The 26,671-nt window shown below is 38.7% G+C and overlaps 1 protein-coding gene across 2 annotated transcripts in view; it reads right to left on the bottom strand.

Annotated features, from left to right (window-relative positions):
- Positions 1–26,671, bottom strand: part of LOC121890896 (ankyrin repeat and BTB/POZ domain-containing protein BTBD11-A) — a 196,101-nt gene that overhangs the window by 17,176 nt on the left and 152,254 nt on the right. For both annotated transcript variants that reach the window (XM_042403522.1, XM_042403523.1), the window contains exons 3-6: positions 18,303–18,510; positions 9,106–9,258; positions 6,625–6,790; positions 1,851–1,940 (exon numbers count right to left, since the gene is read on the bottom strand). In XM_042403522.1, coding sequence (XP_042259456.1) covers positions 1,851–1,940; positions 6,625–6,790; positions 9,106–9,258; positions 18,303–18,510 — 617 coding nt within the window. The remainder of the gene's footprint in view (positions 1–1,850; positions 1,941–6,624; positions 6,791–9,105; positions 9,259–18,302; positions 18,511–26,671) is intronic.

Below are 26,671 nucleotides of genomic sequence, written 5' to 3'. Positions count from 1 at the left end.
AACATTTCATTTGAGCTCTGATGCTAAACAAGAGTGGGACTGTTGGTGTTTTTGTGTTTACATGCAGTAATGAATTATTAATTACGTTATAACATCACAGAGTTTTAGCAGAAAGAGAGGCCATTGCTAACTACAGTGTCTTTAAATATTAGCACTCTAGAGTAGTATTTTAACTAAAAGTTTGCATCAGTAGAATACTCAATCAGTGGTTTGCAACATCATCTGTTTGTACTTTATTTAAAGGCTCAGTTCACCCAGATTACAAACAAAAAGAAATATTCTCTTACTCCTGGGTATATCTTGCCAAGACACGTCAATACAGTGGAACTTTGTTTTTTGGTGCTAATGTTTCATGTACAGCAAGGTATCCTCCCAGAAACAATGTCCCTTTTATTCTGGATAATCAATGACATCACTGCACAGTTTTTATTGGACTCTTTTTCTTTTCCAAAGAGTAATCCTATATAAAAACCTGTTGACAGTGAGGTCTGGGGATTATCCAGAAGTGTGGACCCGAATCTCTTGTCTTAGACATGAGTCAGAGTTGAGTCATGAATCTGATAACTAGATTAGACTTGAAAAAAATAAAAATAGTAAAACAAACTTTGAAACTCGACTGTGACTTTAACACCAATGACTTGTGACTTGACTTTGAAAAGCCTTTTGATTTGAAATGACTTGAAATCCTCAAAGAAAGTTGCCGTCCAAGGAATAGTCCAGCATGTGAGACCACGATGTGTCGTTTCTTGATCTTCTTATCTAACTCTTGGGGAATAAGTGTAATTCCCAAAATCTCAAACAACCCTTTATTTACTGAAAATAACATTAAACTCAGTGAAGGGCGACTTATCAATAACTAAACACTAAATTTAGGTCTTGGAGTTGACGTGAGACTTTTCGATTGTGACCAAATCGCCATGACTTGAGACTTACTTGTCACATGCAAAACAGTTACTCTGGGATTATTTAGTCAAACTGTGACATTATTTTTGAGGAGAAAATATGAAATTACAGTCACCTCTGTTGTATAGCTGAGATAGCTTAAATTACAAATGGATACGTCAAAACATTGGCACATAAAACCGTAAATATCTGCATGGACGGACTCCACTGAAGCTACATGAGAAGGTATGCTTTTTGTAATTTGGGTGAACTGACCATTTAAAACTCTTGATTAGTTTATACAGGTAGTGCTTTGCTTTTGAGTCAGCGCACCTGCACTACATACAGGCACTAAACCAATGGAGCAATCACGACAGTCAACGATGGGGTCACTATGGTGGAGGAGAAGTCCATGAAGCATTTTTTTACTCAGCTACACACATAAGTAGGATTTTTATACAAATATAGCTTCAGTTGCTTTAAGTGTTCTGTTCAACTCAATAAATAAGTGCAGTGATGTTCGTGCTTCATGTATAGTCTGTGGTAGCAAGTTACACTAAGTGCACACATACAATAATAACGCATTATTGATGTGGTATGAAGCAAACTGCTTCTAAATATCTACAACATGTAATGAAGTAACTGCCTGCACTGAGGGACTATCAATGGATTATTATTCTATATCACTGAATAGACAAACTATTACTGTGCAAAATGATACCCGTTTATTGCTTATCAGTGCACTTCATGTAATGAGCTGCCAGTGGAACAGAAAGCATGCCGAAAGCAGGTGAGACAATGAAGACAGAGAGGAGGGAAGAGCAACACAAAGTGGGTTCATCGTTTTCACTGGTACACACAACAACAACAAAATGTAAATGAACATCTTGGACAAAAAACAGAAAATGTGGAACCAATGTGACTTTACTGCCTTCGGGGCAGACTGATGGTGTCTCATCAACACTGACCTCGCTGTTGATGTCGGCCCCGGCGTCAAGCAGCATCTGGACCATGGCCTCATCGCCGCGGACACAGGCGTACATGAGAGGGGTCATTCCCTGCAGGAGAAGAGAGTTACAGGCTGGAGGTTAATCTACTGTTATTTAAAAAAAAAAAAAAAAACATTAGTTGCTGTTTATCTATTTTTAACAATGCTGTGGTGCTTTAAGGGATAGGATTGGTGATATTCTATATTTTTCTTATTGTCAACAAATCTCATGTGAAGACAAAACCAGCAATGAATTGGTCCAACTAACATGTATTGTCTGTGTATACAAAGCCTGATATTCCTCCTCTGTGCCATAGAGCTCCATTGTTGTGATCCATGCTGTTGCACTGAATGACATGTTCCTTCATTACCATGAACACACACACTGTAGTTTACTTTGACTCAATCCTACATACACCGTCCTGCTGCCGGAGATACTCACTAAAGCACCAAATCTGTGGCTGGAAATAGTCCCAAACAAATTCACTATTTACTCCTGTTTGAGTAACAGGAAGGAAGGAAATCACTGAGCCTTTTATAAATATAAAAATTATATATTTGTTACTTGTTTTTAATGGGATTAGGGCTGAGTGCCACAGACAGGGTTGAGAAGTTGGCAAATATTGAGTCAAGTGAAGTAAAATGTATTTATATAGCCCACACAAATTTGCCTCAAAGGGTTTTACAATCTGTATGTCATTCAATATACAGTACTCAGTATATCCTTAGAACCTGGAGAAACAGACCCAACACATTGTTGGTTTTGGCTTTTTATTGGATTTATTGACAATAACAAAAAATAAAGAATATCACCAGGTTTACCCCTTTAAAATTGAGATTTCCAGGCAACCAAACATTTAAGGTTTATTGGTTAGCGCTGTTGCTTCAGAGCAAAAAAGATCCAGGGTTAATTTCCAATAAATGAGGCTTTTCTGTGTGGAGTTTGCATGTGATCCAGGGCGTCCACTTTCCTCCCACAGTCCAAACACATTCAGGTTAGGTGGATTAACTGTCCACACGCTATAGGTGGGGTGAATATAAGAGTGAATGTCTGGCTATGAGTATGAGCCTTGTGATAGACTGGTGACCTTGTCTAATGCATGCTGGGCTTGGCTCCAGCCTCCACGACCTTGTATCAAAATCAAAATAATTGTAAGAAGACTCCAGAATTATTTAATCTGTAGCAAAAGCTCTGTTCCTTGATTTGAGTGCTGTCTTGTTTATGATTTGTTGTCAACCTGATTTTTAGGATTCAACGACCAAACAAAGCCGGGATAATGGTTCTATGAAGATACACGTAGATGTGTTTGTGGGCGTACTCAGAAAAAAGGTATCATTGGTAACCAAGGTGTGGTCGATCCAACACATATATCCTCAAAATCCATACACGTATAAAAAAATCAGCGAGTGTGCTAGCCTGTTGGAGTTGAGCATGTTAATTCATTATCATTCCCAACTGAAACCCATGAAATTGGATTGCAAAGGCGGTCTCTTGGGTAATTTCTTTCAACTATACGATGAAAAAAAAAAAAATCTGGATTTCAGTGGGAAGCCCTCAAGAGACCAATAAGAGTTCTATAAGGATCTCACCAGGAGCTGTGCCCATTAGTTCTATAGGAAACCAACACACAATCATTTAGTCTCCAAGTCTTTCTTTAAGTAACGTTCTTTAAATCACCAGTTTGTCGTGAGGGAACCTCTGAAGGGCCCTATGCGGTTTTTGTAAGTTCACTGCTAATCAGCACCATACCTAAAGATTGCACTAAAATATACTCCGTAGTCATAGATATCATACATCTCAGAGCTCATTACCTGCTCATCAATCAGAGAAACGTCAGTTGCTTGCTTGCAGGTTTTAATTTTCCAGACATGATCATTACCGCCTAACCGTGTCTTTTCAATGAGAGCGACAGGCTAGGTGGGTTGTGCAACTCTGAACATAACATCTTATATTTCTACATGCTACCACATACACAGAGCACTCTCTTGAGCCTGATACGCCCACACACATTATGCTCCGAGCTGCAGGGTGAAGCTAATACTTCATGCAAATGTTATTGCGAAGTGGTGTGTAAGAGTAAAAATAACAAAAGAACTTTATTGTAAACCAGGCGGCGAGATCTCCCCAATATATCAGGCTATCTGTACTGAAGCAAAGCACATTTTAAAGTGTTTTGGATGAGGTTCCATAAAACAGACTTCAATCATATGTCTGATCTGGGCCATTATGTTCAACAAAGGCCTTTTATGACTCGCTCATAACACTCCACAGCACTTTATGTTGAATACTGATATCCCTTTGTGGTGATTCATTCTTAAATATTTCCTGGACACCAATCTATTTAATCAGCAGACAGCTAAAGGGCGCTAGACGACGGACCCTGATGATGATGATCATGATGAGTTCAAATGCCTCTCAGCCGAGATGACAGAACGCAGCTTTTATTTTATTGCTCCTGTAACACTGTCTGGTCCCTTGCATCATTTAGCTGGTTTTACAAGGAAATAAAACTCTGTATGTCACAGCGGCTTGTTATTTATGTGACAACTGAGGAGGAAAAGTGTCAGTCAATACAATTTGTCGAATTTACAAGGACCTGTAAATACTGAAAACCAATTCAGGCCTCTTCCAGTCAAATGACATGACTGAATGTTGCATGAATCAACCTGCAAGGAGCTCTGGATGGCATAAAATATGTTTTATTACAAACAGATGTACATTAGAGCTAAAAACAGTAAAAAAAAAAAAAAGGGCTTGTAAAGGTACAAATCCTACATATCCGAATAACTTAAGAGTATGTTAGTTGACACCTGCCAAGTTTCTAAATTGAACTTAACCAAGCACAACGTTTGACCACGGAAAATCTGATCGCACTATTAGCTTCCACTTAGCAGCGCAAGGAATAACCAATATTTCCAGTGACTCAGGGGAGGAAGAAAATCCCAAATGACATTAGCACTTGGATGAAGTAAAGCTGCAATATCGACCGGATGGTCAAACCTAACCCGTCAAAGCACAGGCCAGCAGAAGTGTTGCAGTATCAGGTACAAATGGAACAACAGATCATTCCTTTCTCCTTCACATTTTAGTTCAACAATGAGGGTGTGACACAAAGCTACTATCTGTATCTGTTTATTTCACGTAAATATCTGTATTTGTCATTGGATTTATATCAGATGTTAGAATTGTCGACACAGCTTCATTTTCTGTATTCACCTGTTTTCTACTGCCATTTATTCTCCTCATACATAAATGTATAAGATCAGCTTAACAAGTTTATGCATATTTTTTTTAACCGGAGGTTGTGTATATAATGGGAGCAGGTCCAGCTGAATGTAAAGTTGGTTTCAAGTGTGTATGATTGAAAATGAGAAGGCTATTGATGAAAACATAGCTCATTGAGACATATAGCATTTTGAAGAATTTGAAAAGACATGATTTTTTATATTTGTCTTATTGTCAACAAATCTCATGTGCAGAGCCAAACCAACAATGAACTGATCTACTTAAAAGTACTGTATGTGTATCCAAAGCCTGATATACTTTATTTCTCTGTGCTGTAGACCTCCATTGTTGTCCAAAAACCATTAAAAACGCATCAATGAGCCACACCGCTTCACTGGGTGAAATGTTCCTTATATCGCGAAAATTAGGGTTATGGTAATTTGTTTAGAAACTGCTTCACTAGCTTGTTGTGCTACACCTCTCAACTTTGTACTACACTGTAAATTTCTCAGAGAACTTCAGTACAAAGTCAAGAGGTTCAAAATAAGCTAGTGAAGCTCTGTAAACGTAGCTGTGTCCCCGCATGCACAGTGGTGTCTGCCTTACATAGAACTACTCTCCTGAAAACGTGATCGCTGTTATTAGTCTTTGGAGCCGTTTCTAAACAAACATGACCGTAATCTTTGTGGCGAAGGAACATGTCACCGAGTACAGCGGTGTGGCTCATTGACATGTTTTTAATAGTTTCTGGACAACAACAGAGGTCCATGGCACAGAGGAATAAGTTATATCAGGCTTTGGATGCACACACAATACTTATGAGAAGGGTCAGTCCATTATTGGTTTGGCTCTGTGCATGAGATTTGTTGACAATAAGAAAAATATAAAAAATTGCCAAGCATATCCTTTAAAGGATGTTATGCAAGCAATGAGAGGAGGTCTCGATTTAAATAAAAAGTGTCTATGAGAAAACTTGCACGCATGTCTGATAATGTCCCTAACTTCTGCTCATCTACTGTTGAATCATACTTTACTCATGAGGATAAGAAGTCAAGAATGAACCTCACAGAGCTTTAAAATGCCTTAGTGTTTTCAGTCTATTTGCATTGTACATTTTGGCAAATATGCATTATGATTACTTTTGATACTTAAGAAAAAGTCTTTATGGATGTTAATCCTCAATGGCCATCAAATATTAGTGCAAAAAATATGAGTAATAATGTATACATTGCATAATGTGCAAGTAATGCATGTATTCATTTACATCCCAAATAAGAAGACACAAAGAAACCAACATTGTCTTGAAAATAATGTGAATTTTGGCATAAAATTTAGGCATAAAAATGTAGCACATTGCATTACTCATAGGAAGCAGCCTGCGCCCAGCATGTGTGTCAACTATGATGGTTTGCCAGGTAATACTTGTTAAAAATTCATAATTCATTGTGCATTACTCTCCACTATGCCTGTGTAGGTGTGTGATGTTAATGCTGTGTATACGTGTAGGTGTGTGTGTTAAGTGCCGGACCTGTTCGCTCATGCTGTTAATACCATCAGGCCCCAGCAGGTTCACGGCCTGCTTGACCAAGTCCGTCCGTCCGCAGTTCAGCATCCTGAAGCCCAGATCCTGCAGGAACTTGGCCTCTGTGGAGGCTGCATCCAGCTTTCTGGTGGCACAGAAACAATCCTCGGCTCTGCAGATGGAAACGGCAGATCCATTACTGTGATTAAATGGGAGCTTATCTCGGAAATTGATTTTGAGATCTGTGGATATACATCTCCACAGCGCGCTGGAGGAAACAGAAAACAAGTTCTTTTCACAACTTAAACTTTATAACTCAATTTCAAGCTGTCTGCATTCAAAGTCAATTCACTAATGTTTGCATTTGTCAACATTTCATTTTTTATCGCTTACTTCTGCTTCTCTACTTTCTTCATTTCCTAAAGTAGCTTTTCTCCAGGTAAAGCTTTCCCTATGACTCATAATTACTCATTCATGTCTACCGTAAAGCCTCTTAATCCAAGCCGCGAGCAGCTGTCATGCTGAAGTTTCCACCGGGTCACAGAGGAACCTTTTCATGATGTTTGTCCAATTTTCATGTGACAATTATATCTGACATCTGTAAAGAGATGTTAATTGGCAATTCACACCTCTCAGTGTTTCATTTATTATTCCTCTGCAAGTATTTGAAATGTGATAAGACACTTAACCCGCTGACACCAACTCAAAATTAGTGACTGAGCAGCCATATGACAAACACTGCATGGCTACGTGACTACTGCAGTGTGTTTGTCAATGAGAGAAGAGAAAGAGGGGGGGCGGGGGGGAAGCTGGAGAGACAGCAAGCGAGACAGAAAGACATATTCAGAGAAAAAATCATGAGCAAAAAACAGATGGATGATGAGAGAGTCGAAGAATAAGATGGTCTAGCGATGACAACCCAATGAAGGGAGTAAAAAACACTTAAGATGCAGATGGAAGATTTATTCGTACCCAACTCAGACAGCCAGCAGATAGATTGCTGCTGTCCATTAAAGACGGACAGACGCGCTACATTTAGTATCTCATGAACGAACATTTAAATTAGACACTGTAGTTTAACAAGACTAAGAATCTACAGCCACGCGAGCAGCTCTGTGAGGCTTTATTTAGATACTTTGAGCGGTGCTTTAAGCTAAAATGCTAATGTCAGAATGCTAACATAGTCACAAAGTATAATGTTTACTACTGTCATCAACTTAATTTAGAATGTTAGCATGTTAATATTTGCTAATTAGCACACAAAGTACAGCTGATACTGATGGTGATGTCATTTTTTGAGGTGTTTGATTGTAAACTATACTTATAAATATACTGATATTCAAGACAAATATTTGAAATCATTCATGTAAAAATAATGTTTAATTGGAAAGCTGTAGGAGGCAGCTGGCCCCCAGATACCTACAGATACATATACGCCGTTTTATGCTGAGTCCTTGTTTCCCCGAATCTCTATAACGGAGTTGGCCAATGCACAGTTAGCATGACCCGTAAAGCCACAATGGAAATTATCCTTTACATAATAAAAAGTATTGGATAAATTAATGAAATGAAATGTTTAGTGCACCAAAACTGCACCAAATTTCATGGCAAACCATCCAATAGTTGTAAAGACATTTCTCCCAAAGCCACAAATGTCCATCTAATGGTGGTGCCAAAAGAAACGTCTCCACAAAGTCTCCAAAGAGAAACCATTCTCTGGGAACCATCAATGTCTTTGCAAAATTTTTGTGCTATTCCATGTGAGATATTTCACTAGATAAGTGGAAACTTTGTCCATCTGGTAGTGCTAGATAAAAAGTCAGGGGGATCAATGAAGTCATTAGGATTCATCCTATGGGCATCATGGATATCTGTACCAAATTTCATGGCGATTGATCCAACAGTTGTGATATTTCAGTCTGGACCAAAGTGGTGGACTGACACATCTGGAGCCACAACATTCAGAAAATGATCTTACTGGATGGTTTTCTAATTTTCTAAATAGTCATGCAAATGTAATAATATGGAAACTACATTTTTATTTGTTTCGTGCTCAATTTTTATTTAGTTATTCATCATTTTTTTGACTCAATCTCATATGATGACAGAGTGGTTCTCTGGCTTTTATAAAATGCATATGATTCTTACTTATAACCCAATAGAGAGCTCAGTTTGACAGTTACACACTGTATCCTGACTTTTTTTGGAAAGTTTTACTGATGATTTGAACAGCTGTGTACATAGTTGGAAATTCTGTATGGCCTCAGAGATTTTTTTTTGTTATGGGCAAAAATTTATGGTGATATAACACTTTCAGAACCAAGAGGGAATTCCACCTGCCAGCTGATACTCTCTCTTTCTTGCATTATGGGTGTTGTAAATGGTTGCAAACCAAAATGACTTTCCTCCACTGAGGTTGATTTCTGCCTCTATAGAACAGCTTGCTTGTTGCACTAAAACCTCTCTTATGGTGTATTATATCCTTACTTTATTTGTCGTGGTTCACAGTCCACACCGGGTAGCAGCAGCCTGGCAGCCTGCCTCACATCATCGCTGTCCACAGAGAAGCTTCGTCGATGTTCAGTGTGGGCGACCGCCACCCGAATCCACTCCATCAGCGGAGGAAGTACCAGGAACGGCCTTCAGGGGGGGAAAACAGAATTTGTGTACTCATGTTAAATGCTGTAAAACAGATAAAATGGGATGTTGCATGCACAAATAGAAGGATACAGTAAAACAGAAACATAAATAAAGGTATAAAGTATACTAAACATATAGTACAATCAACATTTATAACAGTTGTAACATATATTGTGTGAATGAAGAATGCAAAGTATGAAAACCTAAATTTAAAATGATTAAATTACAAAAATTATGAAGCATGAAAGCAAGAAATATAAAGACAGAACAAGACAAGGACAAATTTACATAATATACAGAGTTTTTAAAATGTGTGTCCTATGCCAAATAACAGTAAACTTAACTTTAAAAATGTAGATAGCACATTGACAGAATGTTCCAGCCCGTATGAATATACAATAACATGATTAATGTGACCTTTCTGTGTCAAAATGAATTTTTCAAACTGACAGTGTCACCTGATCCTTTAAGATCCATTGCTGGGTTTCATCATGCTCAGTGCGCTCTATTCACCTTTCAAATAAATCACTTAATAAAGACTCCGGTCCAACACTGATATCCACAAACTTTCTAATTAAAGATGCCCTTATAGATAGCTAAAAAGGCAGCTACACCAAATCAATATTCATAATTTATAACATAAAACATTTATAACTAAGATAGTCTAGAACAAAAAGAGATATAGAAGCTGCAACCTCCCTAAATGCTGTTATTACCTTCTTTAATCAAAATCAGTAATGGGTCTTGCCTGGTTGACAGGTTCATATTTCATAATTTATTTCTAGGACTAGCATGTGTGTGTGTGTGTGTGTGTGTGTGTGTGTGTGTGTGTGTGTGTGTATAGTCTCTAATCACATAACCTGTAAATTACCTAATCTCTCTGTCTCACGTACACACATTCATCCTTTGTACCTGTCCTCTATTTTTCTTTTCCTCCACAGTGCAACAGCAGGCAAATTCAGGTCACTCATTTATCAGAGAATTAACTTTTTTTATACTAGTCCACTACCAGAATGAGTTGTTGTCCTGAGAAAATATACTACATAAAATATATATCTTTTTTTTTTCATTTCGTCAGGCGCACTGAGTCATACCGAAGGAGCATTTAACAGACTTTTCATGAACCTCCCCCAAAAAAGATGCACATTACCACATTAAAAGAAACAGTTTGAGACTTACTCCCTTTCTTGTTGCATGTTAGACGAGAAGATCAATACAACTTTCTTGTCTGCACTTAACACACACACCTACACGTATACACAGCATTAACATCACACACCTACACAGGTGTTAAGTATAGACCTGATGCTAGGAGGGAATTAGCTCAGCTTACCATAAAAACAGGAAGTAGGGAGAAACAATTAGCTTGGCTCTGTCCAAATTTAAAAATGACACCTACCAACACCTCTAAAACGTACTAATTACTCTAACACGTTTGTTTAATTTGTACAGAAACAGAAATATAAAGTATAACGTACCCGCTAACACACTTATGCACAGACATACATAGCTTGATCTTCTCATTTAACTGTTAGCAAGAAAGCAATTAAGCACAATTCCCAACATGTCTATTGTGTATTCCCTGAATGTACCTTGTTTAACACTTAAATAAGGATGATAGCAATCACACTTTGACTAAATAATTACCACAAGTGATCACCAGCCCGAACAACAGCTGAAATTTAGCATTTTTCTGGGATGGTAGCACATTTTCTCCTCAGTAAAAATACAGTTACACTGAGATAGCAAAGCAAAGCACAATCAACACTTGGGAGCACATTGAAGGAATAGTTTGACATTTTGGACAAAATGATAATTTTTGGTTGCAGTTAGTTAAAAAATAGTTAAAGCACATAACTCCCTGTAACACCAAGTTGATTTCATTTTTACATTTCTGTTTTTCTACAAAAAAAGAAGCAGCATATAAATTACTGAGCTTTAGAGGTGTTGATGGGTGTATTTTTTTAAACTCTAGGTGCTAGCTCCCTAGTTGCTAATGAAACATTTTGGCAAACAGGCTGATGTGTTGCATGTAGGAATTTTCTGTTTTTGAGGACATCTGGTGAATATATTATTTCTAGAACTGTGATAACTTACACACCTACAGTAGCGACAGTAGGTGCTGAGGGACTGCACAGCTTCTGTTCTTGTTCAACGTGAACCTCCCTGAAACCATATTATGATTCAGGACTTAAGTCCCGCTGTGCTGCACTGTGTTGTCGTTTATTCCCTCCTCAGAGGATAGAATTACAAAGCACATCTCCCAGCAATCAGCACCAAGCTCCACCGGGGGCAGGCTGTAACTGCCAAAAAGATGTAAGTCAGTCAGGTATTTATAAGTGCAAGGAAAGTATTTTATCATGAATTGACATTTCCAAGGAATCTTTTAGAGTGAAGTGCTTCTTTAACAAGGTGATGGTCGGATATCTATTCAGTCACATTGTCAGTCATCCAGGTTTGGTTATCCAAGGAGGGTTGAATCAAGGGCAACTAGACTTGGTTGTAGGAACTTGAAGATGTTTTGGTTCTCATTCGAGGGGCTTCTTCAGTTCTAACAGGTATTTAACCTCTGTGAGGTCATTATCAAGGTAATTGATACCACTTGGTTCGTTAGTGTTCCTGGCTGTTGTGGTTTACACCTGGTCTCGGAAGACTTCATCGACTCTAACGACTGTCGTTACAACAGCCAGGAGCACTAACGAACCGAGTGGTATCAATGACCTTGATAATGACCTCACAGAGGTTAAATACCAGGGACTCCAACGCCAGCCATCAAAGTCAAAGTCTCACAGTTCACAGATGACCTTTGCTACTGGTCCAGTTCCAAATGCCCAAAACTAGCAGCTAAAAAACTTCACATGTGCGTAAATGAAATAGAAAACTGGTCAAATATGTGGAGAATCAAACTGAACCCTGCCGAGACACAATGCGTCCTCTTCACCAAAAACCTGCACCTGCAGCCCAACAACAGCGTCAACTTAACACTATAATCAGTATCAGTAAAGAAGCAACATTCCTCAGTGTAACATTCAAAAACAACATGACTTGGACAAAAACACATCAGTAACCTGGAACAAAAGGCAAACAATAGACTCATCCATCTCAAAGCTCTCTGTGGAAAGCGTGGTGCATCACCCTCTACAGTCATCAAAGTCTTCCTGTCATACATCCAACCACTCTTTGAATACTCTGTCCCCACCTGGATCACCATTTCTGACAACCAGCTACAACGCCTGCAAATAATTCAGAACAAAGCACTGAAACTAGCACACAGACTCCCATCCTACATCAGTAATCATTATGCACACTCATCATAACAGGCATCCGAACTGTAAGACAAAGACACCAAGCAATAGCATTGAAATACTTGAGGACAGCAACAAACAATCCTGCCGTCCAGATAACTAACTCCCCTGTCATTCATTAAACAGCTGGCCAAAGCCCCCCAGCCACCCAAGTCCCCATGACCGAGTAACCAAACCTGGATACACCACTGCCGCTCAATATCACCCACATGCTCACACATACATCAATGTAAGTGACACAAACCAAACACGAGGTTTCTTTTTTTTTTCTTTATTGTTTTTGTGCCTTGGCCCACATGTGTCCTCCAACCTCACAAGTCCTCCAGCTCCTTCTGCCTCTCCTTCTACCAGTCAAGACCAAATAGGATATAAGACCACCCACTATGGATAGAAAAGGGCATAAGCCCTGAGCTATCCCTCCAGGCCCATGATCTTCTAGTTTAGTCAGTTAGGACTGAAATCTGAAATAGCTCCTTGGATGAGAGGCAAAACGTCTTCAAGTATCTACAACCAAGTCAAGTTGCCCTTGATGCAACCTTCCTCGGCTATTCAGTCACATTAACTTCTCACTACGATGTGGAAACTCACACTGAACCTAGACAGAAAACCCTGACAGAAAAAAAACTGCTAATAAAGCTCTTGTCCTTTTCTGCAGCCTCTTCTCAAGTATAATACCAGTTAGAAGAATAGTGAAATCACTTTTTTTCTTTTTTAAAAGCTTTTTTCACAGCCTCTGAGCTGAAGCTGCGTTCTTAATTTATCCTTGTGTGTGAAAATGGGACTGAACAATGGCATTTATTCCAATAAAAAGCTGTGTTTAACTGTAATCTAAAATATATCTTTTTAGCTGTTGTTAAGTGTTTTTAAAAGATAAGTTTTTGGTCATGATCTTACGTTAGCTCATTGTGTTTTCATAATGCTAACACCACATCAATAAATGAAGCATTCTGTATTTTATTCATATTTTATAAATGTCATCTGTATTTTGTTTTAATTAAGTAATTATTTTTGCCTTATTGTCCATGTTGGATGTTAGCTTAGCATCATAACACCCATAAGTAGCCTGAAGAATGACGATATTCATTAAGAACATCAATGTAAAGCTATTATGTGATCACAGGTGTGTGTTTCAGTATTTTTACAATTTCTTACCATTAATTAATCAATAATCACAGCTGGGTTATTAACGAATGCTTGAAAAATAACATTACAATAAAACCAGACAAGTGGAACTTTCTAATTAGTATATTCAATTGATATTAGAATATATTATATTTTTAATTAGAATATACCTTGTTACCAACACTGAGGAAATAATTTGAAATAAGTGATAATGTCCGCCTCTTTCAAACATTAGTCTGCTCTGACTCTTAGCTTTGACCCCCAGCCAAATGCTTGGTTATCTACATCTCTGATTTACCTGCTGTTTATTTGTTTTTAAAGCCAAAATAATCATCTGCCAAACATTCACTGAAACACTTGATAACTCAGCTGTTTTGTCAGATGCTGTATTATTGTTTCATGTTGCCCCAATTCACTGTGAAAGACAAAATGACAAAGCTCATGATTCTCCTGGCTTGGATAAACTTCATATATCTCAATGATGATTACACGTCCATCCACTGGCAGTGTACCTTCAGCGCATCCTACTCATTAATAATAATTATCCTCTTAGGCTCATAGAAATTGTCCTTTTCTCTGCTCTACATTAGCCAACTCATGACAAACAGAAAAACCTTGGGACATGGATAATATGAGCTTTTTTTTTGTAGTGCCTGACCTATCCCTTAAAGTAGGCCACTGGTAGATAGCACACACTTTAAAAGTGGTTTTTCACAAGGTCCTCATTAAGCCAATATTAGTGTTTGATATATTTCCATCTGCACTTAGTCATCATGACAGTGCCCTTTTTATGAACTTAACTATTCAGTATGCTTTTAACAACAAAAGTACTTATTCTACAAGAAACATGAATAATGGTAGACTTAAGAGTAGTTCTGACTCACCAGATTCCAGTTTAGATAATAATAAAAACAGACTATTTTCCTTTAAGGCCTTTAAAACCACAAAGTAGTCTGAGATGCACATTAGAAAACCTTAAAACATCAAATAAAATTGGCTAATTCCATTATATAGTCAGTTAAATTATATTATGAATCCATCAGAAAAGGTCTCTCATGACCCTCTGGCGACTATCATTTCTCAAAAAATGATTTCAAACAGAACCACAGACCCAACTGAGAGAAACCATTTGGGACTGTTATGTTTACCATGCATGCAGCTGCCTGGTCCTTCTGTAAATTTGCTGTAAGCACATGTTTAATCAAAGCAGCAGCTTTTAGATATTGACATGCTGTGTTTGACTAGTCTACATTTTGTGTGCATTAGTCTCTCATTCCACAGCCACACTATCCTTTTTCTTTACACTTACAGTCTGCCAGGAAGTTGAACTCTGGCAACAGCTAAAATAAAAAAAAAAAAGCAAGGCCTTCACTGCTGTTTAGCAGTTGGCTGACTAATGTGACAATTCAGACCTCCTCCCTTTTCTAAGAACTTGTGCTCTAACTGATGTCTGCTTCCTGAAAGACATATTTACCGTTCTAGGTTTGAAAAAGCAGGAGGCCCAGACTGGAATGAAAACACTGAGGGTAATGTTATTCATTGATACAGACAGCAGGCCTCCAGTGACAACCAAACCCAGAGCTGCCAGTGTAAGAATTCCTCTTTTGGAGTTAATGTTTGGGCCAAATTACTGAATATATCAAGCTCTGTTACTTTTTAAAGGGGACATATTAGGGATACCACCGTGAGGTAATTTCCCACTGACTGGTGACAACACCGATGTTACCGGTTACACCGGACATTTTACAAAATAAGATATTCATCAATGACGCCAATCCGTAGAGCACTTACTTTGATCTTTAACATTAGATTTTTTGTTTAGCTTGTGTGTATAGTCGGGCTGCCGCGCACATAGACAGGGACGAGCCAGAGGACAACCGCCGAACCAGAACTGGAGCAACTCGCCTGCCATCCGGGAAGAGAAACACTGAGAGCAAGCTGAGCAGGCAGAGAGCGGGAGGGTTGCGGCCGAAAACCAGCACCGAGACCCGGGGAGACAAGAGAGCAGCTGCTCACTAACAGCTAGCGTTACGTTTGTTTACAGCAGCAGGACGGAGAACAGACGTCTCACTCTGCTACTTTTTGCTGCTCCTGCACACGCTCCCGGAGCAGCAGTTTCTAATCTGTCATCTGACAAAGTATTGATAACACGCTTGGTACTTTACGAATTTGAGTTTTTTATTTGATGAACGTGGGCGCTGATACACGAAAATGAAATAAATGGGTTTGTTTCTATAGAAAAAAGCAAAACTACAGTACGTGTGATGGGCAAGTAATGTAATTAATGTAAGTAATGTTTAATATTTAAGCAAAACATGGTCAAAGTTCCAAAATTTGAGGTTAACATATGCAGAAATGCCACTTGCAAGTCAAAACCCCAGTCCTCAACGTGCCCTGAATGCCTCGTTTGCGTCATTTTTTTCTACCTTGCTGACGAGCTGACGTTGTCCATTCAGTTGTCCATTCTGTAGCCTTTGTTGCTAAGGTTTTTCCATGTGATGTTTGCGCTGTCCAGCCACATATTTCAGACCGAATTTCGGCTGGAACATGTACAGTTTCCCAAGAACTGGCTAATCAGAACACAGTGGGCTCCTCGGGAGTGGGGCCTTTAAGAGACAGGCTGACAGAGACAGAGGCTGAACTGAGGGGCTGCATAAAGGTTCAGTATGACTTATATAAAAAAGTAAATGTGTATATGTCCCCTTTAAACTTCCTCTAGATTCTCATTATTTCTTATAAACTTTTTAAAAATCAGAGCAATAAACCAGTTTTCTTTGTTTAAGGCTAATTTAGCTTCAGGTAGATATTTAAAGCTTAGTGTAAAAGTCATTTCAAGCAACTTACCTCACAGAGGTTTATCTGAGGCTTCACAAAACAACCCTAAAAAGATTAGTTTATCTCATTTAATCACATTCTGTCTTTTCCTCATCCCTCTGTGTGTTATTCAGGCCTTCTCTACTTGTCTTCAACCTTTCAGCAGAATGCTAAATAGAGAATTTTCTCTCTGGGGACCAGGGAGCCTGCTGACATGTCACTCTGTCTGACATTCCTTACGCTCCCCAGGGTCATCAGGATGAAGTTTTATCTTTTCAGAGTGGAGGAAAGATGTTGGAATATCTGTCCATCTGTCCATCTAAGTGAAGTCCCCCTGGTTCCCATCAATCTGCTCAATGCCTAAGGAAGTGTCAGCACTGACCGGCCCACGCAGCATCTTACAGGGATCGCTTGTGGGGCGAAAAAAACTTGTGCAAGAAAAAGTAGGAAGGTCTAACCTTTACAACAGCTGAAATTATTCTAGCTGTAGTGTGCCATTAACTGACAGTGGCAATATGGCTGAAAGGATATATGTGTCTCAATATCAAGATGGAAAGCTTTTGGAGTTCGTTCCCGATAAATGTGGTGCTTTTACGGTGTGTGCAGTGTGCCAGAAATGTGGGTGATAGATGTGTCGGGAGATTGGATTTTAACTTAGACAAACATTTCTCAGAGACAGAAATCATCTCACTGCTTGATTTAAAACCTGATGAGAGGAGGCAAAAGGCCACATATCATCAGTGTGCAAGTTAGCCAATTGACAAAATTGAATGGCAAAGAAGGATTTCTGGTCAAAATGGCTCTTTTTTGACTTTTTTGGAACACACTTCAAAGTCTGATTTTCAAGAGTGAATACATCATAAGCTGCTGACAAGGCCTGTTTCATTTCAAAGGCAGCTGAGTAATGGAAATTTCTTTTTCCTATCTTGAGTCTTTTGAGGCCTTTCAATTCATTTTGACTGGTCAATTGTTTAATGGAACGTTCAGGTGATTGTAGAGGTGTAAATATCCCCTGACTATGTCATATTTACCAGGTATTACTGTTCATGTTAGCTTCAATGACTAGTAAATACATGACATGAAACAGACCAATGGAAAAAACATTGCAGGATGTAAACAACAAAGTGCAAGTGAAGAAAAGTGAGTTTTATTTGCCACTTTACCATCATGTGCTGGCATGAAATGTCACCATTCACACTCAAACTCTATAACTCTTGTCTATTTAAAACATATTTAGACTGATGAAAGTTTAAGGGTAACGTCTTTGAAAATATTTGACTTGATAAGCTAATGGAAAGTGCCTGTAGTGGGAAGGAGGCCCAGGCATCTCCTTTCATGGGTTGCGTCCATTGGAGGATCAAATTACCAAATTGGGTCATAGCCTTTGTCTCCACCTACTGACCCTTAACTCAACTATCCAGATTGTATCTGTGAGAAATAACTGTGCATTCGAAATCGCACACTGGTGATTCAAACTTGTGAAATTTGTTGGCAGTTTCCACACAGAGTTTGTTTATTTGAGTCCAAAACCTATGTTCAATCATCCCCCCCCGACCTTAACCCTACTTGTCTGCTTTCACACTTCTTTTCAGTTGTAATGTCATTCTCACATGTCCTGTTTTCTTGCTTGCAATTCAAGAATACCACCAATGATGCTATCCTCCAGTGGGAGTGCAGATAACAAACTAAACATTTCAGACGAAAGAGTTCATTGTACCAACTTTTAGACAAACAGTTCCTGGATTTTTGACTAAACTACCAGTGTGAATGCAGCATCATTTCCAGGTCTGCTGTTGGACTCACCTCTCAGTATGTAAGGTGATTTTGGAGGGCTCAACATTTGGGTTCTCCCATTCCATCTGTGGGCAATGCATGAAGTAACACAGGGTGTAGAGGGCTTCGGGCTCCCAGTGCACTGTGGTGTTGGTCTTCTGGTGGACTGGAGTCCCATTGCTGGGGTTCTTGATGTGCAGTGGCTGCAGGTGGTGCATGGCCCGGGACACCAAATCACCTAGAGGATTTATTCATATATGAGAAAAGAACATGGATTTGATTAACATGATATGATAAATTAAAGTGACACACATAGAGATCCATTGCTGAAGATAAAATAATAACATTGTGCACAACATTGAGGGAGGATCGAGTCATTACAACAAAGTCCTACGCATCACTGTCAGCGTACAAATCCATTTCCTTCATGAGTATTCGCAGCACCTCTGTGATGAAGTAGAGACACACTCCCTCATTCACACACCCTCTGATTCACCGTACATTTAGTCATACACATATGCCCACACAGTCCTTGCTGAGTGGGAAATTGCTGCCTTGAAACTAAATCTTACGCACATCGTGCCTCTTTCAGTAAATCACTTAGAGCTCTTATTCTATCTTCTTTTTATTTTAAGCTCTTGTTTTTTCTCTTTCTTTTTCTCTGGAAAGCACTTTTAAACCTTGTTTACTTCCTGTCATTGGACATGTGATTGTAGACTAGGGTTGGGTTGGTTTTGCTGGTCCGGTGTTTGGCTTAATATCAAACCAGTTTGAAACCAAACCCAACCCTGTTGTAAACTGGGATAGCACATGTGCATCCTATTAAAGGACATGTGTAAGATACATGAGCCATCAGATGATCAGAAAGGTTGGAAACAAGCCAACAGTTGTGCCAGATTACCCAAATCTGTTTTTTTGGAGGTAAAGCCAAAGGTGAGAGCACCCAAAATGTCTGGTTGCTTGTGTTTTTTGTCCAATACAACTTCTTTATAACAACGTCACCATGCTCTTAGCCACGCTTCATTCTTTCAGCCTGACATTGTGTTCATGTTAGCTAATTTCTTGTTTGGAGAGTCAGTTATTTTGTTTTGTCTAATCCTTACTAATCGGTAGTGAGTAACATATCCATCGTACCTCGTCATTTTCAAACCACACGTAAGCTACGGCAGCATTTGTTGTAAGCAGTCAACCTTTTTCACACAGATAAGACAAAAATCTTTAATCGATTAGTAGAGTTTTTATTTCTGTATGCATACTTTAAACAACATGTGCATCTACGTCAAACTCATCTCAACTCTTGTTGCCATTTTTCTGTCACTATTGTTGATGAATGTAGCTAGATAGCCAGCTAGCTATATAGGAAGATGATGTCCCCTTTCTTAATCCAGTTCACAAAGCTCTGATTGGTTGACTGTGTCTCCAACACCACATCTATTTGAATTGCGGAAGAAATTGGAGATTTGGGTGTTGATTGACAGCTCTGGAAACAAGCTTCCACACTCCCAGATCTCGACAATGAACTTGTTAGCATAATTAGAAGTAGTAGGAATCATTTCCAAGTTGTAACAAACTGGAATTATCCTATAGTAATATTGTAGGGACATAAATCTGTTCACACAGACTTGGTCTTTGGTTAAGGTTGAAGGGTCGGGGTTCAGTATGTAGTAATGGTTAAGGTAAGGGAAAGTCTCCAGAGAAGTTAAAGAAAGGCAAAAAAGTGTATTTGAGGCCTCATTACTCAAACATTTATTTTGTTTTAAAACTAGTTGTTCAATAAAGTTCAACCTCAGTTTATTCCTGAATCAGAAAATCATTTCTTGAGATACTTGAAGGTTCACCTAAAAATCCTTACAACTAAAAGTTTTTTTGGAGAAACAACACAAACCACAGAGATTAAATAAAGCTTCTCAACACAGAAAACATTTTCTGACAGCTTCCTTGATAACCATGGTCCACTGCTTTTGCCATGAACCCATTTCAAGCTGTGTCTGTATGCAGCAGGACCAGGGAATAAATGAAAGTCAGAACAAATTTTAGAATTCTAATAGTGTTGAACACAGGCAGGGGTATGAATTACTAAGTCTGAAATTCAATACCTCTGTACTACAGAGGCAGATATGCAGCGCTGACATTTAGAAAGTCATAATTCTCTGATTTAAGATTTTGGCAACTTCACAGGCGTTTATCGATGAGGTCATTAGAGATGCATTTAAGAATAACGAGGTTGCTCTGAGAGGGAAAATACTGCAGTGTGAGCCTGCAGGGTCGATTTCTCAGAGAAATGAATACCCTCATTGATCTAATTATTTACATGGTTTATTGGAGCACTGGATTTATGGGAGAACGGGGACAACTCATGCATTCTCTTACACATAGTGAATACATGAGAAATAAAACAATATATGTGTGAAAGTCAGAGGCTCTGAGCTGCAGTGCACCAGGAAACACATCATAGCACACTCTTTCTCTGATCTTGTTTGATTGTTTGTTCCAAAAATGTCCAATCTGAGGCAAAGTTGGCTTGTCTTGAAACCTCGTTTCTTGGACAGAATGACACGGTGAGTCTGCGCCAAGGGTTCTCCATCTGTCAGACTAAAGGCCCCTGACAGAGTTCACAGGCAATCAGACGTAAACAGAGCACACTGCTAACAGCACAGTTTGCACTTTGGCTCCAGGGACCCCCATCGACAGTTATCAAGAAAGAATTAAGCACATCAATAAATAAACAAGGCAAACACGGCCTGTGTTCATGATTGTTTTGAAGATGTGTGGCAGGTCAAGGTTCCTATCTCCAGGTATGACAAATTAGACAAACATGATTAGGTATGGTCACTGAGTGCAGACCAAAGATTACACCTATTTATACTGTGAAGTTTGTGACCTACAGCAGATGTTAAAGGTAAAGTTAAGGTTATTTTGTGAATGATACCAATGTTAGGCTGCTAACAGTTGTGTTAAATGTTAAATATGTGTCTTAATATCAATAAATCCCACGAAAACACAAACCCACGATGCATTAGTCCACCTCTAAATACTTCCCTGGCCTATCTGTGTCTCTCAGTCACACGCCCATCCTTTCCTTGCAAGACTGTAAATCTTAAAAAAAAACTTTCTTTGAATCTTTTTGCTTTTTTGAACTTGTTTAACTCTCTTTATGATACAAATGGTGGTGTGTGAGGTTTTGCTGCATGTCTTTGGGCTCTGAAATGTTTATGAGTTGGGCTCTGGGAACATGCCATGCACATTTTTCATTACTGTCTACCATTAGATTGAAAAAGTAAAGGGACATTCCATGAAGTTGGGTGACTCACAAGAGACTTATAATCATAGAGACAAGACTCATAATTCAACTCGATAACATCTTTTTGTTAGATCCTCCCTGTGAGCTAAAGAGCCACGTCTTTCAAACTCCTCCAGTTTGTAAAGCCAAGTCAAGCCCAAGCTGAGATAACTCTGATGACATCACTATGACATCATCATAGTTATTGACCATGACTTGAAAAAGCTCGTCCACAGCCACAGAAAACAGTGCACAGCAGTTTCCACAGGCTGGGTGGTGTTCCTCATAAATGGTAAACTGATTTATTTAAATTTGTGGAGTTAACCCCTTTAATGAGGTTAATAAAAAATATGCAAATATAATATCGGTTGCAGCCCTAACTACAGGTATAAATATGATTTGGGAATTGGCTCCCTGAATGTGCTACACTCTGCAGCTTGCAGACTCTGTTTGAAATGCATTTTTGGTGCTCAGTAGGATTTATTTTGCAACTTCAAGCAGGCGGAAGAAACCAAGCACAGAAAGCCCTTCCACTCCAGGTACTCAGGAAGTCCCCATGCTGCTCAGTGTGTGCTTCCGCAGTGTGCTACTGGCTTGAACAGTACGAGGAATAGTAAGACATCAATAAAGATTAAGGAGATAAAACAAAGAGGACAGAAATACGCATTTGCATTAGGAACCCCCTCTCCTGCTCAGCGGGAAACTATCTAAGCAACCCATAACAAGAGATAACAGAGAACAACTAACTCTAAGAACTGACAGTGCTCCCCTGGGGTTTGCAGACCTCGCTGAACAAAAACAAGAACTCTATAACCACACCACATCCATAAATAATAGACCAGATTTTTAACAAGACAAACTGGTATGTTAGCCACAAACATCAGAGGCAGCCACCATGCAAACAGTTAAACCGCCGCTGTCCCTCTGAGCTAAAACAAGTGCTGGGATAGTCAAGCTTTCTTTTCCTTCATTAGTTGTTCTTGTGACTTTGGTTTTAGTCAGCAAGACAACATTTGCTCCCATCTCCTTTGCTGTAATTATCTAAGCAACATTCCTATGGGGTTCATGCTTCATCTCATTTGAATTAATCATAGGAGACAGCTTAGTGTCTTCCTTTCTCCCAGCCAAGTCCTTCCTTCTTGGAAGGACTCATTACAGAGCAAAACTTTGTTTCCTATTCCCACAGAAAAAAAAACTGGTGAAACAGCATAGAGCAAAGATGCACTACTATAATGAAATGTCACCACTTTAAATTTTGTCATTCAGCAGCTACATATCCGGTAATTACCTTATCTCCGTTACAAGCAATGCATGAGAAATAATCTAAGTTTAGGGTCGAATGTCTTCATGGAACTAATCATTTCATCACAGATAAAAGTTTTACTTGCAACTCCACAAAAACAACATAAAGGGGACATAACATGCTTTTTGTAAATTTCTGTCATTTTTATACTGTCATGATGTCGGATGTCTATGTTAAACATGGTCAAAGTTCCAAAACATGAGGTGATTGTATGTAAAAAGCAAGAGTTTTAGCCTGTTCTGAATGCTCCATTTCCAAAGTTACTTGTAATTCCTCCTCGTGATAACGTCAGATCATTCACAGATGCCCACAAACGGCCATCTGTTCTGTAGCCTTTGTTGCTAAGGTTGTTGCTAAGGTTGTTTGCGTTGTCCACTTGCATATTTCGGATCGGATTCAGGCTCGAACATGTACAGATGTGTTTGAGAAGTTGACATTTTGAGTAAAGACCGAGAAAAAGAAGTGAAATCCTAGTTTCATTAGGAGTGGGGCCTTAAAGAGACAGGAGCTAAAACTGCCTGTTTCAGACAAAGGCTGAACTGAGGGGCTGCACAGGAGTTTTTTGAACTGTAAATCATATTCCAGTACAGTCTCAGAATATAAATATAGACCTGGAAATGTGCATGATACGACCCCTTTAAATAAGACTGAGTTTACAACAATGCCAGCGGCTCTGTGAGGCACAGTGACGCTTTGAGCTAAATGCTAATACCAGCATGCTAATACGCCCACAATGGCAGTGCTTTAGTAGGTTTAACGTTCACCATCTTTCAGTCTTTTTCAGTTTCAAGTCAGTAGGATTTATCCTGTGGCCACTGTGAATGTCTTTACAAAATTTCTTGGTTCTCCATTCAGTAGTTTTTGAGATATTTCAGTTTAGACTAACATGGTGGACTGACCGACATTGCTATTCATACAGCCATGCCGCTAGCATGATTAAAAGACTTAATTATTAAACATAGCAGGCATTTTAGTAAGGCTTCATCATTAAAAACTCAAGACGACCTCCTGGCATGGAAGCAGAACACAGAAGTGTAGCTGTTTGAACTGTACTTTTTAGATGTTAACGCCTCAACAAATTAAGCTTTTTGATGTTAATGGCTTGTTTTCTCTATTTCATGTCAGTATATGGAGCCCAATTAAGGCATCTCTGTTGATGAGGCTGCTTTTATAACATCCTTTACTTTACACTATGTACTTTTTGATCTATAAATTTACTCCATGCAACAGGTACAAAGACGGACGGTGTTGTTACAGTATGTTCTCATAACTGAGGCCACAGGGAATCAGGTTTGAGTTCTTGTACTTGGAACAGTGTGTTTATCTGACAGTAAGTAATTTGTTTGAGATAAGTTCCTCATGCAATATGTATTTTTTTAAAAACTTACTGTGAGTCCAATAATATCCTTTGTAAAGTAATTAAATGTGAGATGTCGTGCACAATAATGCCAATATTACCAAACCTTAGAAGGAGCACATTAAGGTATTTCAGTGTTTCTATTTGCTCATGATATATTTTAAATGTGGTGTTTTTGAGTGAAGTCTACATTATCTAATAAGTAAGTTGATATTCCCCAAAGTTAATGTGAATATTCTTGTGCAAACTAAAACTCTTTTAGTTTGCACAAGATGATGCATGAGGAAATTATGAACACTTAATACCCAGAAGTCATGTACTGTGATTATACATTTTTTTTCATACACTCATTTTCTTGTCAGTGTATATAAGAGGTGGATTTATTGAATCAAGCTTTTTACAGATGGACTGCAAACTTTTAATGATTCCTATTTGCACAGGATGAGTTCTATTCATCCGGTGATTTGTGATGATTTAAGTGGCTGTCTGTGTTTTCAGTACTGTGTGAATCTGCCATGTCACTTATCTGTAAATTTCATATTTAATTCAAAACAAATAATGTTATTTAATTATGTATTAGTAAGTCATTTAGGGCTATTTTTGTGTGTGTGTGTGTGTTTTCTATTTTGCAATCTGTCATTAATTTTTTACCAACTTTTCTTTGTTCTTCTTGGTGCAGAGTTGGGGAGGACGGAGTGGGAATTATTAATGCGAGTTCTGATTCAGGAAGTTTGTTTGTTTTATATACCATCCTAACTTTTTCTTCTTTTACTTTGTGCAGATTTAGGAACGATCTCTCCTGTCGCTACTCAGCATTTAGACTTTTTTTTGGGAAGGAGCAAGCCTTAATCCATCAAAAAAACCTAAATTTTTAATGATGTGATGGACGAGACTCAATGCAGGCTACTTGAGAACAGCATGCTAAAGTGTTGCATCATGTTTATGTCGTATCTGGACATGACACTTTGAGTGTGGTCTCCAAATTTGAATGAAACATTGTGCGGGGTTTAGATTCCTAAATCTAGTTCTACAAATGTAAAAAAGTACAAAGTCCATTTTGGTCAAGTGACATACATGGTTTGAAGATCCCCTCCAGACATGTTTTAACATGTATATAAAATATTCTGCTTTGAATAATAGTTCAAATATCTTATTAAAATCTTTAAAATGAAATCTACTCATTTTACCTTATTAAAAATGACAGAATCTGTGAGTATGCAAAAAATTTTTTTTATTTCAAAAATTTAACTGTTGGACACAAGATGTCTCCTGCTTCACTAAAAACTCACTGTATATGTATTGGAGGCTTCAAGTTTCCATATCACACTTGTCAGAGTTGAAAACTGGACAACGATTGGCTCAAAACTAGTTGTGATGTCACAAATAATGCATGTAGTTACACTCAGATTTAAAGTGAGCTCAGAGAAACTTTCCCCCTTCAGCAGATGAGTGTGAAAACAAATTCACTGCACATACATTATTCTGCAGGGTGAAGCTCAAACATCCAACTGAAGGAACAGGAATCAAAGTGCATTTTTGAGTGGAGAGAGACTTAAAGGGACGTTACCTCGCTTCAAGCCAGGAGTATTTCTTTTTTTTGTTTAAGAGAAAGATGCAAATCGATTTTAAATGCAACACATCTAAAATACACAATGTCCTGCAGACAAAGTCTAGACAAGACTGTGTTTGAAGGTTTTGTGAATGTAAATATCAACCCCTGCTTACCCAAGATAACCGACAGCTCAAACAGGTGCAGTTTGAAAAATGTAAATCAAAATTCAGACACATGTTTTTCAGAGTACATCGTCGCTCTTCACTGAAACAATGGTCAACAAGCAGGCCTGTAATTCAAGCTGACAAAGTGAAGTGAGCCAACTTCTCATCAAATGTGATTATCACGGTGAGACAACTGTTGTGTTCTCTAATGGAGGACGGAGATGGAAGATTCCTCCGCTGTCCTCTGACACACTCTCATAGCCTATGGCTCCCTGAGGGCCCGAACTGAGGACATTTAATCATCACTTGGTAATACGACCGACTCAGAGCTCTGCCTTGGGGCACGTTAGCAATTCCTTGGCAACTATTAATCACAGTCAATTACAGGACATGTCATCATCAACACAGAACTAGCAGATACTTTTACCAGTGCTTCTTAAGTGGAAATTAATCACCTGGTAGACTCATACAATATGGGACATGTGAAGGAAGGTCAATGATAACCGTCTGTGTTTAAATAGACAGGGGAACCATTGACAGACACAGTACAGTAGCTGCTTTTAAAACTCTCTTTTAACGCTCTCGGCTTGGTGGTTTCATAATCGAAAATCACACTTTTATAGTAACCTGGCTAGGATGCAATCATAGGCTGAGTGGCCATCTGGAGTACTGGGAGTTTACCCACTGGGCCAGTCGACCTGTGAGCCGGCAATGAGCCAAAGAGGAATGGAGAAAAAAAAAAA

Source organism: Thunnus maccoyii, chromosome 23 (assembly GCF_910596095.1).
Source record: "Thunnus maccoyii chromosome 23, fThuMac1.1, whole genome shotgun sequence".
Classification (NCBI taxonomy): Eukaryota; Metazoa; Chordata; class Actinopteri; order Scombriformes; family Scombridae; genus Thunnus; species Thunnus maccoyii.
Note: the sequence above shows the minus strand (reverse complement) of the source record. Positions and strands in the feature narration are given on the sequence as shown.